This window comes from Brachyhypopomus gauderio, chromosome 13 (assembly GCF_052324685.1).
Source record: "Brachyhypopomus gauderio isolate BG-103 chromosome 13, BGAUD_0.2, whole genome shotgun sequence".
NCBI lineage: Eukaryota > Metazoa > Chordata > Actinopteri > Gymnotiformes > Hypopomidae > Brachyhypopomus > Brachyhypopomus gauderio.
In genome coordinates this window covers 16,712,527-16,730,592 of record NC_135223.1, presented here as the reverse complement: position 1 = coordinate 16,730,592, position 18,066 = coordinate 16,712,527, and the positions used below count along the sequence as shown (strand labels likewise).

Sequence of the window (18,066 nt, the reverse complement as noted above, 5' to 3'; positions counted from 1 at the left end):
TCTGTGAATGTTGCCGATTCCAGAATACAGTAGCTTACTATACATATGTAATGTGTTTTTAAACCTTTTTATTTATCTAAAGATGTCTTTTCTTTATCATGATATCAACGAAGCATATGGAAATAGGATTAAGGCTTTTTAAAAATGTGTGTCCCCATTTTGGATCCTTGACTCCATGTAGATCTCTGTGTCTGTTGCTATTCTTTCAGCCGTCTAAGTGATAAAGACAAGTGTATGTGACATTATTTTCTTCCTTCTGTCCTTGAAGACCAAGATAACGCTGTGAAATTCCTTCTGAGTGCCTTGTTGTGATTGAGAAGAGCAGCCTTGCTGGTGTGCAGCTTTTGCAGCAGATGGTCTGTTTATGAAGGGTCACATAGGTCTTTGCACCTTCTCACTTGCAAATTCAGGTACCATTTTCAGACTTTCACCTCACAAAGCCTATTGAGCGAAAATAAAATTTTGATGAAGACAAAGACCTCTCCCAAACAATGATCAGTTTTGCCAGCTAAGTTTTTTGCAATAGGTATGCTTACTTTCTTCACAAAAAATATGATCTGATGAAATGAAACATGAGTGCTGTTCTGCTGTTTGTCTTTGTTCTGTCTTGCATGCATTTAAGTCTTTAAAATCGTTATAACTTTTATAAAACCAGGATAGTTCCCATTGAGATTATCAATCTCATTTACAAGGGTGTCATGGCCAAGATGGGCAGCAATACAGACAGGACCTACAGTCATTACTGCAAATGTAATATATTGCATACTTTATGTATATAGTTCTCTTTAAATATTTGATGACATCAGCCATTAAATAATAGAGTAATTCAGTACTGATTTCAGTAACGTTTATAGAATATTGCATGTCTAGGATCCCCAACAAGGATTGTATATAATGTGGCACTCTCTTAATTGCACTTTCTTAAGTGACCCAGTTAACACTCTGTGCCTTCCTCAGCTGTTCCGTGCTAGCTCCTCCTTTCATACGTAATAATAATAAACACCTTAGAATTAGCCACCATATGGCCTCAACACTTTGCACTAGTAGTTTCTATTCCTTCCCTATGATTAGTTGTACAAAGTTTTCCTGGCAGACTGAATGTTCTCCAGAGGAATAATGAGAGTGGTAAGTATAGCTGCTGTACAGATATTGGTTATTGGTGTGCATGTTTCTAATATATAAAAAATATTTTGTGTGTTTATTGATATAAGAGCAATGAATATCTGATGCTGGGAGTCATGATATACACTTACAATAAGACAGTACATTGTGTAAAATACCTTTAGTAATAAGTGTAATGGTAAATATATATTTAGACATAAATGTTACATTGTAACATGTTATCAGTTATACATTTGTTACATTTATTTGAAATTTGTTTTAGTAGTTTAAAATGGCATTCTTAAGCCATTATTGTATACTTCATCATGTAATGCCATATTTGAAGGTGTTTCAGAAGACTTTGTACTACACAAGTGCATAATGCAAGTTCCAGTTTACAATGATATCAAAATGCCTGTTTAGTAAACTGAGCATAAACAATGCAATAAGTATTTAAAAAATCTGCCTGTCATATTGAAAAAGTCCTTGAAAACAAATTTCTTTGCCAAAATTTAATAGATACTATTCAGGGGTATGTAGCAATATGGCATCCTCAAGTATTTATATCATATTTATATAATTATTATTAATATATTTGGTTATTTAGGCTCAGCTTTTACTCTACTCCATTAAAAAGATGGATGCTGCATTTGTCTAACTGTTATGGCAACATAAGAGGCACAGGAGGTGAGGGGTTCAGTTGATGGTCTTTATTTCCCATCTCTTAGTAAGCATACACGTAAAACAAAGGGCTGACTGTGCAGCAGAAATAAGAGCAATATGCAGGCTTGTGCATGCATAGGGCTGGTGCAGGGTTGAGTTGCTTGAGTCTGCTCTGAAAGCACACAGCGTCTCTGGTGTGCTGGGCTGAAGCAGTGTGCAGCACAGACAATGGGTAACTATGGGCTTAAATGGTGAGCTAGGAAATTAGGGGAAATTATTAAAAATGAGGAGATTGGGATTAAGGGACCGGCACATTGTGACACTAACAACTAGTTACTTTGATACTGATTATACTGTATATTTAAAGAGTAAAGTGAGAGCTTAATGATCCATTTTACCTTTGGATAAAGAGCAGATGTTCGGATAGAAAAACATAATGTCTGTCACAAGCAACCTTACATCTTTAATGATCATCTTGCATAATAATTTACATGAATCCTTTTGCATATGTTTTCACATATGTTACAAGCAACTTTTAACTTTTGCAAGTACTTTAGCTCTTTAATTAATTGAAGTGCATTTTTAAAATTTTGGTAATACGGTAATACGTTAATTCAAGTGAAGGATTTCTATGCTCCTCCCAACCTTGATTTGTCTTTGTTTAGAAGCTTGTGTGGATATTGCTTTTCATGTTGAGTTTCATAGATGTTTCAAATTATTACTTTTAAATAGAAATTCATTTGTATCAATGTCCATATGTGACATTATTTACAAATATTGTAATTATTTATTCTGGTGATGACTCTACTTCATTTTTTTACATAGCCTAACAAGATAACTATATAATAAGATAAGATAATATAAGATAATATAAATAGGTCTATAGCTGTATCAGTTATATAAGCTATATAAAGCTTTATAAAGCTATTTAAAGGTCTTTAGCTGTATCAGGACCACTAATAATAATGTACGGATATGAATTACACAGTTGAGACTCGAATAAAGGCCACAAGCTATTAAAACTGTTGTGAATGGTACAGTGAATAGATGAAAAATGTTATGCATATCATAGAAAATGCAAACAGCACAGGAAAGTTAAGTTGCATGTTGATTTTATTCTATTTGTCTACAGGCAAATAAATCATGAAGAAAACAGTTTTAAGGGAGTTTCAAGTGAGAACTTCACTCTTCATCATGTCCTTTCTGTAAGAATGTAAGAAAGTGAAAGAAAGTGAAAAGGAAAACATGTAATAGGAAAGCATAGGCATGCTGTAAATTTAAGCTGGTTTATTTTACTAATTATGTATTTATTATTAATTATACCAATTGGTGTTTATTGTACAGTATTACCATTTTGGAGTCTGTTGTGTGAAATATGCTTCGTTGATGCATTCTACTAGCAAACTATCAAGAATATCACTGACACACACACAGACGTACATACATAACAGACGTGTGTGTGTGTGTGTGTGTGTGTGTGTGTGTGTGTGTGTGTGTGTGTGATTTTAAATGACTAAACTGCTTTAAATGAATGACAGTAAAAGCCAGAAATACAAATACTGCATATTCAAGCTGCTCACCTTGGAGCCAGTGTCACGACTCTTGGCCCTCATTTTGTTGACCTGAGACTCAGCAATATCAGCCCTCTCCTCTGCCTCATCCAGCTCATGCTGCAGCTTGCGGAACTTGCCCAGATTGGAATTGGCCTGCTCCTCCTGAAACATTAAGAATTTATTTAAAAGAATAAGATTAAGGCAATCAATTATGAATCAAGAAAAAGTCTCACAGGGTTATAGAATGATTAAATTGTTACTTACAGCCTCCTCTGCAGTTCTCTTGTAGGACTTCACTTTCAGCTGCAATTTGTCTACCAGGTCTTGCAGACGAGTGAGATTCTTACGGTCCTCCTCAGTCTATGAGAGAAAATGTTAAGTAAAAAGTTTGTTTTTTTCTATTTAACTTATAATTTTTTGCTTAGCAATGCAAATTATTTTTGTAATATCCTTTCTCCATGATATTCAATAACACAATAACCTACACATATTTTCATCATGAATATGAAATTGTAGCTTAGTAATTTTAGTAATAGCTGTTTTTTTCTTCAAAAAGAGTGACCTACCTGGTAAGTGAGTTCCTTAATACGTCTCTCATATTTACGAATACCTTTCACAGAGTCACTGGCCTTTCTTTGCTCCATCTCCACCTCATTTTCAAGCTCTCTCACCTTGAAGAAAAAACAAGCAATAAACCTGCTAGACTTACTCCAGTCCAAAATAGAATAAAAATATAGATTACGTACAGTAATACCCTGAAAATTCATGCTTCTGTGTATTTGTACTGCGTATAATAACTTATTGTAAGCAAATGGTAAATCATTGCCTCATTCAAAATGTGCTCACAAGAGTTGAGTTTAACCTATTTTTATCATAGTAAAGATGGTAGCATAGCATTTAGTGTCTCATAGAAAATGTGTTCAGCATCTCCGTGCAGACGCGGGTGGTTACAAGAAGGCAGACAGTAGACGAACATGTACGTAATCTTACTATATGCACTTTATAGTACAGTACTGAATGTTTACTTTTACCTGTGCAATATAAAGGGTAATATAAATTATAACATAATTTTTTATAAAGATAGATTGTTATAGGCCGTTGTTAGTTATCTGACCAAAATTCGCACATTTTCAAAATTCTAAATTTTGAGATATTGTTGTAATTCTATTTCTATTTTAGTTATGTTTGTAAACCTGTTGTAGCTACTGACCCTGGCCTCCAGTTTCTGAACTTGTTTCTTGCCCCCCTTCATGGCGATTTGCTCAGCCTCATCCAGACGGTGCTGCAGGTCCTTTATAGTCTGCTCCATGTTCTTCTTCATGCGTTCCAGGTGAGCACTGGTGTCCTGCTCCTTCTTCAGCTCCTCTGCCATCATGGCAGCATCAGTGATGGCTTTTTTGGCCTTTTCTTCAGCATTCCTGCACTCTTGGACAGCCTCCTCTACCTCAGTCTGAAGCTGGGCAGTGTCTCCCTCTAGCTTCTTCTTCTGGTTTAGCAGGCTGGTATTCTACATGTAGTTAGATATTTGTCATATTATATTATATTGTATCATATTACAGTATTTGAAAAATAGTAAAAATCTATACCTACCTGAGAGTGCAATAGCTGAACCCTTTCAGTCACATCCAGCAGTTCTTGCTCAGCCAGTTTCCGGCCTCTCTCAGTCTGCTCCACCAGAGACCTCAGCTCATCCAGTTCAGCTTGCAGCAGATTGTTACGTCTCTCCACAATAGCGATGTTCTCTTTGAGGTCATCACTAGCGCGGAGGGCATCATCCAGCTGTAGTTGAGTGTCCTTGAAAATAAAAATCCCAAATGAAGCAAATATTCATAGTTGATAAAAAAAAGTTCCAATATTACTCATTTCATTTCATATAACTCTTTTCAGACATTTATACCTTCATATGTCCATGGAGACTCTTGAGTTGTTTTTGGGCCTCTGCTGCCTGCCTGTTAGCCTGACTAAGTTGGATCTCCATCTCATTTAGGTCTCCCTCCATTTTCTTTTTTAGTCTGAGGGCTTCATTTCTGCTGCGAGTCTCAGACTCTAGAGAGCTTTGCAGGGTGTCCACCATTCTTTGTTGGTTTCTCTTGGCCTGCTCCATTTCCTCATCCTTCTCTGCCAGCTTTCGCTCTATATCAGCCTTCACTTGATTGAACTCAAGCTGAGCCCTTAAGATCTTTCCTTCTTCATGCTCAAGAGAAGCCTATGAAATGAAGACATCCAGAATTTCCATGACTTTCATTTTTTATTCACTAGATGATTCCAATGAAAACATCTGTGTCTGTAACTTATATCAATGTGTTGAAAAATAAACTTGTAATGATACCTCAGCCTCTTCCAGTGCAGACTGAATTTCAGCCTTTTCCTGTTCTAGCTGTTTTCGGATCTTCTCAAGTTCATGAATGCTTTTCCCACTCTCACCAATTTGCTCAGTGAGGTCAGAAATCTCCTCTGTTTAATAAACCATACTGCTGATTAGTATGTTATTTGTAATTTTTGTTGAGATGTCACACAAATGTACCTTGTTATGTACATTTGTAATGTACAAATGTTACCTTGGAGGTTCTTGTTCTCCCTTTTCATGGTCTCCAGATGATCCAAGCATTCCTCATAGGAGTTCTTCAGTTTGAACAGCTCAGTGCTTAGAGATCTAGCCTCTTTTTGGGAGCTCTCTAGCTCACTCTGAGACTCTTCATATTTTTGCTTCCACTCAGCAAGAATCTATATTATAGAAACAATGTGAAATCAGTTATGGTTTTTTGATTTGGCAAAGAGATTCTGATACCTGAAGGAGCTTGCAAAAAGTTTTTTCTTGTGTATATCCATCACATACATTTTGGAATTATAAGTGAATAACACCATATGAAGTCTACTAACAAATAGAGGGTAGTTTTGCAACATTGTTAAACTATGAAGTTATAACTAGCACATTGTTACCTTGTCAAAGTTTCTTTGTTTCTTGTCTAGAGCAGCAGCTGCAGCATTAGATCTTTCCACATCAACCATGAGATCCTCAATCTCATTCTGGAGTCTGTGCTTGGTCTTCTCCAGAGAAGAGCATTTGGCATTGACAGCTTCCACAGCTTCCTCTGCATCTTGTAGTCGCTGAGCAAGTTTCTTCCTGGATAGAGAAAATTTGGAATTTTTTTGTACATTCTTTAAATTCTTTATACTGCCTCCTGAAGGCTAAATACTAGATGAAAACCTGTTTTATTTCTTACTTTGCCTCCTCTAGCTCTTCTGTCCTCTGGATGGCATCAGTTTCATACTTGGTTCTCCACTGAGCCACCTCAGAATTCGCCTTGGACAGACTGCGCTGCAGCTCAGCCTTGGCCTCCTGCTCCTCCTCAAACTGTTCTCTTAACAGATCAGCATCATGGCGAGCAGACTGCACTGCATGGGCCAAGGCATTTTTAGCCTGGAAGAAAATAATTTATTAAAATGTAATAGCACTTATCCAGAATAAAAAAAAATGTGTAAGCACAAATTGTAGAAATACCTTGACTTCTTCTTCAAGTTGTCTTTTGAGATCTTCAATCTGTTGGGTATAAGACTGCTTGCCTCTGGTCAGCTGAGATACCAAGGAATCCTTCTCTTCCAACTGTCTTGCAAGTTCACCTTAATTACAAATGTATTAACATGATATTACAATTGACAAAATGCTTTCTGACACTCACAACATGCCTTATCTAAGATCTTACCATTTTCAGTTTGCAGTTTAGCTTTTTGCATGCTGAAGTCATTGATGGTGCGTTGCCCTTCCTCAAATTTAGTTCTATATTCACTCATCTGGTCCTCCAGAGTCCTGCACATTTTTTCCAGATTTGTCTGGGATAAAGAATAGAATTCAGACATGCAATAATTTGCATTTGAATGAAAAATAGAAATAAACCAAGAAAATGAGATTTACATAATCACGATTTGTTGGGACTGCATTATCCCTTTGTTATTATTAGGATTGATAACCATATTGGCTCTATGTATTTAGCTATGTATTTAGATGAAGATTAGAACTAAACAAACAGTAAAGTACGTACTTTGGCCTTGACAATGTGCTCCATGTTGGAGACAACATCATCCAGTTCCAGTCTCAGTTCACTCTTCTCTTTTTCAAGCTTCTGCTTGACTCTCTGTAGGTTGTCTATCTGCTCTCCAAGGTCCGCCACACTGTCGGCTTGTTTCTTCCTCAGAGTTGCAGCAGTGGCCTCATGTTGCAGAGTGGCCTCTTCAAGATCTCTGCGTAGTTTCTGGAACTCAGCTTCTCTCTTTTTGTTCATTTCAATTTGTGCAGCCGTGGCACCACCAGCCTCCTCCAGTCTCTCACTGATCTCCTCCAGTTCTCTGGCCAAGTCTGCTCTCTGTTTCTCAACCTTGGCACGAGCAGCTCTCTCTGCCTCCAGTTCTTCCTCAAGCTCCTCAATACGGGCCTAGAGTTCAAGGTACTAAAGTAAATGTGGCAAGTCCAAATACATCATTCTAACATGTGAATCAAATGAGACAGCAGATTACCTGCAGCTCCTTTAGTTTCTTCTGAAGCTGGGCTGCCATTGCTTGCTCATCCTCAATCTTGCTGTTAAGATGGCTCATCTCAAAATCCTTCCTTAGTTTTTGATATGAAGTCAACATTAGATGGTTCCTCATTGAAATTACATTTTTAATGTTTGCTTTCTGTTAATTTTATTAGAAACTTACTTTTTCAGCTTCTCCTCTAGCTGTTGCTTGTCATTTTCTAGGTCCATGACATTCTCTTGGGTTAGTTTTAAGTCTCCCTCAAGTTTTCTCTTAGCCCTCTCAAGGTCCATACGGATTTTCTTTTCCTGTTCTAGGGACCCCTCAAGCTGGATAGGAAATAATAATTATTTTCAATAGTAATTTATTTTAATTTGAGCAGTAATGATCTTGTATTCATGAATACGTAATTGTTGACACTGACATCATCAACTTGCTGTTCCAGCTTGGCTTTAGCTTTGGTCAGAGTGTTGACTTTGTCTTCTTCACTCTGAAGGTCATCTAGTGTTTGCTGATGGGCCTCTTGGAGAGCTTTCTTCTCCTTGGTCAATTTAGCAATGATTTCATCAAGAGCTGCCATTTCTTCTGTCAGGTTTTTTACCTGGCAAAAAGATAGAGAATAAGCTAAGCTTTGTACAAATCAATCCAATAAGCATGCCAATATTGATTAGAAGATCACACCTTGTTCTCTGTGGCATGTTTCTCCTTCTCCACTTTGGCTAAGGTTAGCTCAAGATCATCAATGTCCTTCTTAAGTTCAGAGCATTCATCCTCCAGTTTTCTCTTTTTTGCAACTAACTCTGCATTCATTTCTTCTTCATCATCCAATCTTTCAGTCAGCTCTTTGCATTTAGCTTCAAGTTGGATCTTGTTCTTAATTAAACCTTCACATCGCTCCTCAGCATCACAAAGATTGTCTTGCTCCTGGTAAGGTATTCATGATGAATTAGATCATTCTGAGATATATGTACTTTTTAATATGTGAAATATCATAACTAACTCACAGCCTGGACTTGGAGCTGCAGGTCATTTTTCTCTTGGAGAAGCGTGACCATTTTCTCTTCAAGCTCCTTCCTGCGGGCCTCGGATTTAGCATAAGCCTCTTTTAGCTTTAGGAATTCTTCCTTCATGTTGGCCATCTCCTTCTCAGCTTCAGCTGACCGTAGAAGTGGTTTAATCTTGAAGTAGAGCTTCATCCAAGGCCAATTCTTGACACCCATGAATGCACGAACATTCCACTGGATCACAAGCAAGGCATCTCTACAGGGTGACACAACAAATGTTAAGACTTAAAAAAAAAATCTGTTAGTAATACTAAATATATAATTCTTAAGAATTGACATAATTACCGCCGCTCAACAATCTTCTGGAACTCAATTCTTGAGAGAAGACCACGTGACCGGGCCTGAATACCAGTGATGATGAGAGCAAGGCGGTCATCTCGCATCTCCTCTAGAGTACCCAAGAGTCCAGCCTTGAAGAACACCTTTAAGATTTAAGTAAAAATAGTAAAAAAAGATTATATTTATTAGTAATCTAAATGCTTTAGAGAAATTGTCATAATTTGATAATTGTTTGGAAACATGTTTGATTTTGTATCAGTGTCTCTATCAGATTCAGTCTCTCTATTTCAAAGCAATACCTTAGTATGGCCAAACTTGTACTGGTTGTGGTCAATGTCCAGAGACCCCAAAAGTTTTTCTGCTCCTTTTCTACTGTCAATAAATTGCCCCTCAGGGATGGCAGAAGGATTCAAGATTCGATATCTGTGATAATCAGATAATCACCCTAATTTATCTGTGTCCATGAATGAAAATTTACTGCACACATTCACTTTTTTATTTGTTGTATTTATGTAAAAATTCTTTGCATCAGCCAGGCTGAAGATAATTGTCTGTAATACACTCTTGTGAAATGTATTTTCATTAAGATAATCAGATCACATATTTATTACTCAAGGCAAAAATGTGTGCTATATCAAAAAAGGGTAACCAAACCACACCTCTGTTTGAAATCTCCATAAAGGATCCTGTTGGGGAAGCCCTTTCTGCAGATTCTGATGCCCTCCAGCACACCATTACAGCGTAGCTGGTGCATGACAAGAGGATTTTCCATGGCCCCAGGAGTCTTGGTCTCATTGGGGATGAGGCATCGCACAAAATGGGGATGAGTTGATCTCAGATTGGTCATCAGCTTATTCAAGTTCTCCTAATGATGGAACATATAGAGCATAATGTATATGGGCTTTAGCTACACATATTTCAGGTTGAAAATAAATTGTAAAGAAAAATTACATTTAATTAAGCCAAAATACTTTACAAAGTATTTAAGAGCTGTTATGATGCCACATTTCCAGGAATGTTTCTAAACTGAGCTCACTATGTAATATCATTTTGGCTGGCTATGTGTACACATCCATTTCTGTAAAACAGCAACTCACTGTAAATGTATAAATGCAACTTGAATCTATATGATCAATTGACCCTACCTATGGGCTACATGGTTTTTGTACAGATTTTTTTGCATAAAGCTTACTAAAACCTTAATCCTACCCTGTGAAGAGCAGACACAGTCTGGAAAGAAGAACCTTTTTTCTTCTTTTCTTTGGTTTTTCCACCTCCTTCACTCATAGCTATAAAGAAAAGTTATTCAAGAATCAGAAATCAGTATATTAGATTATTTCTATGATGCATTACACCAATTCATCATGCAGCTGAATCCACATACCTGAGTCAGCACTAGCATAATTTGCAAACAGGTAAGATAATAGTTTCATGGTGGACTTCTGGTACAGCCCCACAACTGTCTCATTGAGGGGATCCTTGTTCTTCACCAGCCAGTTCATGATGTTGTAGTCAACAGTACCAGCATAGTGCACCAAAGAGAAATGGGCCTCTGGTTTACCCTTTACAATCCTTGGTTTTTGGAAATTGCCAGATTTCCCCAAGTGATTATCATAAAGCTTAGCTTTGAATGTGGAATCGCTGGCCTTTGGAAACATGCATTCCTCTTCAAGGATGGACATAATGCCCATGGGCTACAAATGGAAAAAATAGAAATTGGTTTGTTTCAGTTGAAACTGACACCTATACAAACTGACACTGACACTAAACTGAAACCAATAATTTGGTTATTTTCAGATGTTATCTCAAATTTCATGTCTCAGAATTCACATTTGAACTCACCTTTTCAATGAGATCAATACAAGCCTGCAAGTCCATGCCAAAATCAATAAACTCCCACTCAATACCCTCCTTCTTGTACTCCTCTTGCTCCAACACAAACATGTGGTGGTTGAAGAACTGTTGCAACTTCTCATTAGTGAAGTTGATACACAACTGCTCAAATGTGTTAAACTGGAACAGAAATTAATTAGTGTCATTAGTACAGCTAAAGTACAAGAAGTACCCTAATGAAAGTATTTGAACATTGGAAGTGGTGTACTGAATATAGCAAAATAACTTACATCAAAGATCTCAAAGCCAGCAATATCCAACACACCAATGAAGTACTGGCGAGGCTGCTTGGTGTCCAAAGACTGGTTGATTCTTATAACCATCCAAAGGAACATCTTCTCATATACTGATTTTGACAGGGCACCAATTGCATAATATACCTGACGGAAGACATAAATTATTTGTTGCAGCAAAGTTCTTTTAACAAAACTTTAATTATTATTTTACATAAAAATATTTTTCACCTGCTGGACATTCTGTCCTTTGGTGACCCACTCATTTCCTACTTTGACTCTGGGGTGACACAGAGCTTTGATGAGATCAGCAGAGTTCAGACCCATCAGGTAAGCTGATTTGTCAGCGTCTGAAGATATAGACATACACATTATTACTGCATGTTCCTGATTAATGTATATTGCAACACCTATGTTAAGCTCATAGACACAGAATGTCCTTTCATGAAATTCCATGAAATTGTGTTTTGTGTATACTATCTGGTCTCTACAGTCAGTACAGGTACAAGGCAATAAATGCAGTCTTTGCATATCCCAGCTTCTATTTAGAAACTGTGGTCAGAGCACAGGGTCAGATGTTGTACAACACCCTGGAGCTGAGGAAGTGAAGGGATTTCTTCAAGGGCCCAACATTGGCTTCATTGCAAAACCATGATTCAAACACCCAACCTTCCAATTTATAGCCCAATGTCCTGTCTTCACCGTATTACCAAACACAGTTGATTATTGAGTTTGAACTGACCCTCAGTGCCATCGGCCTCAGCCTGCTCCTCTCTCTGCTTTTGCTTGAACTTCATGTTTCCATAGTGCATTATGGCACCAGTCAGCTTATATATACTGTTCTTCTCCTCTTGGGTGAAGCCCAGCACATCAAAGGCTTCCTAGAGAGCACAGTGTTTTTCAAATGTAGGTATTTTACATCGCTGCACCTCAAGAATCAACAACATTGAGGGACAGTGCTTTCAAAACAATAAAGGTACTTAGTCTTAGCCTTAAAGGTACTTAGCATTATGTAAACATTATTGTTACATTATGATTGTTTTCTCGCTATTAAAGTTAAATTGAAGATCCTTTGTTAAAATAAAATAGTGAGAAGATGAATGAATGAATATATAGATAGCTCTTTTGCTACACACATCAGTAGCCATCAGCTCGTCTGCATCATTAATAGATGCCACTTGTGTCTCTCCTTGGGAGATGTAGGAGTAGTCATAGGGATTCGCAGTAATAAGCAGCATTTCTGAAAGAAAGAAGTGTTCAATTTTATGGCAACATTTTTCTCATTATGTACATTTCGTAAAATACTTTAGTGAAATATAAGTCTTTGGTTTGCTGACCTAGTAGCTCAGGTTTCTTCTGAGACAGTATCTGATAGAAGATATGGTAGTCTCTCTCAGCCTTGAGCTGGAAAGTCACACGAGACTTCTCCAGAAGATCTGTGTTACCAAGTAAAATAAGGTATAATAAATGCATTCATATATCTTCCAGAATTAGATTATTTACCTTTATTTAGCTACAGGAGTGTACTCACAAGTCTCAATATCTGCAGAGGCAAGCTTGCCACTGGCAGCAAAATGGATTCGGATGAACTTGCCCTGTTAGAAACAAATGAAAAAGATTTAAAATTCCAGTATGTAGCAACTATTGTTAGTATCAAGACTTAGAAACATTTATTAGCACAACATTGTGTGTGCAAACCAGGAAACAAAATGTACATACATTTAAATGCAAGGCTCATATAAGGGAACATTCATATGCAGTCAAATGAGCTGGACAGCCCCTAAGTCCAACATAGGAGGAGCCACAGAGAGTGGATCTAGGCTGTGTTAAGTAGACTAAGGTCCAGTTGGATATCTAAATCCAGATAAATGAGCACATAGCGGTGAACCAACCACATATTGTGATAGTAGATGAAATGCAGAAACAGCAGTGGTAATCGATATGGCAGTCTCAAGTGATGGAAACATCCAAAGGATGTGTAATTTAAAAACTGACAGAAGAAATAATTTATGATCTAGATTATTATATATTATATTATAAATAATAAGTGACAAGAACTGATAGAATGAAGAGAACAAGGTTAACAACAAAGTTGTTCCTGTAGTGATAAAAGGCACTTGGGACTTTAACCACTGTGGGTTTGTGAGGCATGGCTCCAACATATCCCATAAATAACATCATCATTCTCAGTTCAGACTAGCACAATTTTAGGAAGAGTACAAATATTGCCCCACTCTCTCAAAATCCCAGGCTGTAATAGAAGGCTCAGGAGTGAGTTAAAAAAAGGAACTATTTGAATTATTTACAAATTTACTGCAATGTGCTGTGTTATGTGAATGAATGTTGAGCATAAAAATACTCATTGATATTAGTAGGTATACTGGCAAAATAGAACTTGAGAAGTAATGGACACTCACAAAACGAGAGGAATTATCGTTTCTGATGGTCTTGGCATTACCAAAAGCCTCTAAAGCAGGGTTACACTGAATGATTTGGTCCTCCAGAGTTCCCTGGGAACAAAACATGCATGTTGTAATGTAATTAAATGTTTTAATTTATGATTATATATTTATATGTAAACAATATTTGTTCCAACCTTCTTTTCACTGGTCTCCTTCTTAGCACCACCACCACCAGCAGCAATGCTGGCAAAGTACTGAATGACTCTCTTTGTGTTCACAGTCTTCCCTGCACCAGATTCTCCACTAAATAGAGACATTGTTTAGGAAACCTAAACTGTTTTATGTAGCTATGCAACAGATATAACTAATTATAATTCATTTAATAAAACATAAACTTACGTGATGAGAATCGACTGATTTTCCCTATCTGAAACAAGGGATGTTTTAAATCAGCTTAAAATCTCACAAATGTATAGTTTATGAATAGATGAACATTAAAACATTTTGTAAAGTTACGTATCTTTTCTGATATAGGTTTCAGAATGAAACTTACGGTCTCTTTCATTTAACACCTATCTACATATACAGGGTAAAACAGAATACAATACTTTCCCCAAATACACACTGCTGATATTTATGAAAATTATGGCTGTCTGCTCTACTTTTTCCACTTCAGGTCCCAGATTGTGCGCTGAATAGTTTAACATACCTGCAAGCATGTACTGATAGGCGTTATCAGAGATGGAGAAGATGTGAGGAGGAGCTTCACTCCTCTTCTTGCCCCTGTAGGCAAGTACAACTTCTTGGTTGTACACTGGCAGCCACTTGTAGGGGTTGACAGTTACACAGAAGAGGCCAGAGTAGGTCTGTATAGACAGAAACCCAGGGTTACTATTTTTACATCCATATAGAATAAATGTATAGGTGGAGTACTTCACATGTGTAACTCACGTAGATCATCCAGGCTGCGTAACGCTCTTTGAGGTTAAACAGCACTGCAGGCTCATGCAGGAAGGTGAACATCGCCATGTCCTCGATTTTGTCAAACTTTGGCGGGTTCTGAGGGTGGACATCTACCTCCTTTACTGTCACAGTCTGCAACAAAAAGTGTTGCTATCATATCATGCTATCATATGCTTATGTTTGTACATTGAGTACAAATTATTCCAATGTATATATTATAAATGTAATGTCAAATACACAGCTATGATCGGTGTGGTGTAATTTGTTAATTTACTTAAGTTTTTTTGTGTTTTTTATTTATTTTTTACTTTACTCAAGTATTTTCCTTTTTTGTACCTTTTACTTTTACTCCACTACATTTGAAAGTGAAATATCTTACTTTTTACTCCACTACATTATGCGAAAGCTGTCTTTACTTCAGGCTTCATGTGTTCAACAAAGTAATGTCAAAACAAAAGAAGCTCAAAGCACGCGCACCAATCAGCGTACAGAAAAATATACCTACTTAAAATTTTTGTAAATCTACTGATTGTAACGCGCCACACAATTGACGCTGAGGTGCACGGCCAATTTTGCTCTCTTAGACTCGCCCACAGATGACTCGGGTATCATCAGGGATCAAATTTACAAGCTCTTGATTATAGCTAAGAAACTTTTCAGATTATTTCCAATTTTATCTTTTTAACCTTTTCAGCTTTTCATCACATAAGAGTGGGTTGTCTTATTAATGTAGCAGGAGAAAATAAAGCAAGTATATTAAGACTTTAAATTACACAATTGTATTTTCTGTGGTGGAGGTTGGGGAAGCCAATATCACTGAACTCAGCTATCAGCAAAATGCTTACCGCTCCTTTAGAAGTTTCACAAGTGGCTTTGTCCCCATCACGACTGAGTACCGTCGCCTTGACATACTCCTCCTCTGTGTCAGGGACAAAGCATTCCTTCTTCATGTCAAAGGGGCGAGTTTGTGCCTCCAGACGCTCCTTGTCTGACTTCCTTAGATAGGGAGCAGCTGCCCCAAACTCCTCCATCAGAGCATCACCCATGCTTTCCCTTGTTTAAAAACCAATATTATTGGAAATGTTACGTTTTCACTATGTACATGTATGTATTTCTATGTATGTATTGATTTGTATGTAAGCCATACAAATCAATGGAATTATTAGCATTTGCATCCGCTCACCACTGCTGTTTTGCCTTTCCAGAAACTGGTGATGTATTGATCTAAGCAGACAAACCAAATATATGAATCATTTAGTCTTCACACCATTGTTAGTTTTAGTTTTAAGCATAGATTGATTATTAAAGATTGTTTAATTTGTTTTGTTATTCAATAATGAAAATAACTTTGAACAGTACTCCTATTGTAGTAACAATAAAGCAGCAATACCCCACCCCCTAGCACAAAACTGCAATCCTCTTGAGACTTAAAGAAACTCACCTATAGATGACAATTGTGAACCAGTCTTGGGTTACTCGTTCCTCTCTCCCTTTTATAATGTAAGGGGTTCTCTAAATATGGTTGCTGGCACCATATGATGTATTGTAGCGCCTCACTTTGGTGACAGTACTGACGACATTGTTGGAGGTCAGTTTCCTTTGTTCATGTAGTTTATATCAGCAAGGGTCCAGTGGGAGCTAATTGAGAACTTTAGACATGCCAACTGCATAATACATAGCAGGAATACGTGCAAATGTATGTCTGCTTCATCACTGCATTTGTTTTTAGTAGCCTATATCATTGCATTCTATTTATGTGGAATTTTCCTTATCTACTGTATATTAACACATTTCAAGACAATTTAATTAGATAAAAATCAATGCAGTGTTGTATGATTTAATGAAACACATGAAAATGTTTCACTCTCACATAATTCTACACTCCTACATCATCTGAAATAGAAATATTTCAGAACCAAAATATAATATATTATAGAAATTTTTCAGATCCAGATTTGATAAGATATGTACAGAGGTAGATGTTTTAGTCATATTGATTGACAAGCACAATCTTGACTAGTAGATGTTCTCAGACACACTTGTGAGACCTTGGATATGATATCCAGTTATATGGTATATAGGGCCAGATATGTCCCTGGTAGAAAAATGGTAGAAAATGCAGCCATGTGAATAATTTTCAAATTACAATTATGTGGCAATGTTTGGTGTAGCCATTGTTAAAAGCAAGCATGTCTGTCAGACTAGAAATGTATTATAGAACAGACAGTATATCACACTTCTTTGATATACCTTATATCTTGTTTATTTAGATCAAGGGGCTAGTTCGGTGTCTTTGTTTTCAGGCATCACAGGTGCTTTTTCCCTATTAGAGAAGCATCAGCTGTCTGTCTCTCAATGGTAACGTGCAACCAAGGTCATTCCTCAGCTGGTGTGAATGTTATACTCTGACTCGTGGCGTCAAAATGGCATTGTTTCCTTGCCTTTACACTTGAGGACAAAGATAACCCTGTGAAATTCTTACCAAGTGCTTTTCTGGTGATTGAGAAGAACAGCTTGTATGATATCTATGACCACATCCATTTATGCATTGTCTTTTTGAGCACATGACGCTATTATTTGGATCGCTCTTTATTTTGTCATATACTGACAGTTTTATGTTTTTTACTGCTATTGTTTATGAGGATTAAAATTGGTCAAAGTGCTTCAACAACCTTTTCTATGTAAATTTGTCTTTAGTATTTGTCTGCATCAAGCTCTCATATGATCTCTCTTCTGACAGCACCTAATGCATTACAAGGGCTGAGGTGCAGATTTTTCCTGCAGATTCTTAAGTGTGTCATTAACACTGTAAGGTAGTAAATGTGGTAAAGATTAACATGCCAAGTGTGAAAGTTGAAGGGTAAAGGTTAAAAAGCTCAGGCCAAAGTGCAACTCGGCTGCAATAACTGTGAGTTATGTTTTCATTCCTTTGGTTTTCTCTCTGTCTTTCATAGCCACAAGTGTTAATGTATATTAACTAATGGAACATACATATAACACATTAAAACTATGATTTAGTACTAACATTGTGATGTTTAATTTAAACCATATAGTTAAGTCAAGTTGTCATGTTGTCATTAAGTCAAATGTCATGATTGTACATTATAGTGTAAGGTGCGTTTACAGGAAGAAATGTGTGTGTGTGTGTGTGTGTGTGTGTGTGTGTTTGTATGTATCTAAATGTATGTATGTATGTATGTATAAATCTATGTATGTGTATATATGTGTGTATGTGTGTGTGTGTTTTGTTCCATTATAAAAATTATCTACATTTGAGTAGATAATGCACTTGCACTACATATGCACTTGTTTATATGCATATAAATATCTATGGACTAACCAAGGACGCACCATGGCCACAGTCTTTTGCATAGCACATTGTTTCTTTGCCATTGTCCTTGAG

At 36.9% G+C, this 18,066-nt stretch overlaps 1 protein-coding gene and 1 long non-coding RNA gene across 5 annotated transcripts in view; one reads left to right on the top strand and one right to left on the bottom strand.

The window, feature by feature from the left end:
• Positions 1-18,066, top strand: part of LOC143474044 (uncharacterized) — a 99,514-nt gene that overhangs the window by 17,239 nt on the left and 64,209 nt on the right. The window lies entirely within an intron of this gene.
• LOC143474037 (myosin-7-like) lies at positions 2,860-16,181 on the bottom strand. The gene is made up of 39 exons (XM_076971301.1): positions 16,105-16,181; positions 15,847-15,887; positions 15,509-15,716; positions 14,652-14,795; positions 14,410-14,566; positions 14,100-14,127; positions 13,895-14,003; positions 13,716-13,808; positions 12,830-12,893; positions 12,636-12,734; positions 12,435-12,538; positions 12,041-12,179; positions 11,530-11,648; positions 11,296-11,445; positions 11,015-11,185; positions 10,557-10,866; positions 10,382-10,461; positions 9,832-10,037; positions 9,472-9,595; positions 9,179-9,315; positions 8,834-9,089; positions 8,511-8,753; positions 8,254-8,430; positions 8,013-8,158; positions 7,830-7,920; positions 7,358-7,747; positions 7,022-7,148; positions 6,820-6,938; positions 6,542-6,738; positions 6,258-6,441; positions 5,876-6,041; positions 5,647-5,771; positions 5,215-5,523; positions 4,908-5,111; positions 4,528-4,824; positions 3,884-3,988; positions 3,582-3,677; positions 3,345-3,479; positions 2,860-2,967 (listed from the first exon to the last, which is right to left on the bottom strand). Exons 3-39 carry the CDS (start codon positions 15,707-15,709, stop codon positions 2,947-2,949), a joined length of 5,823 nt encoding a protein of 1,940 aa, XP_076827416.1. The 5' UTR covers positions 15,710-15,716; positions 15,847-15,887; positions 16,105-16,181; the 3' UTR covers positions 2,860-2,946.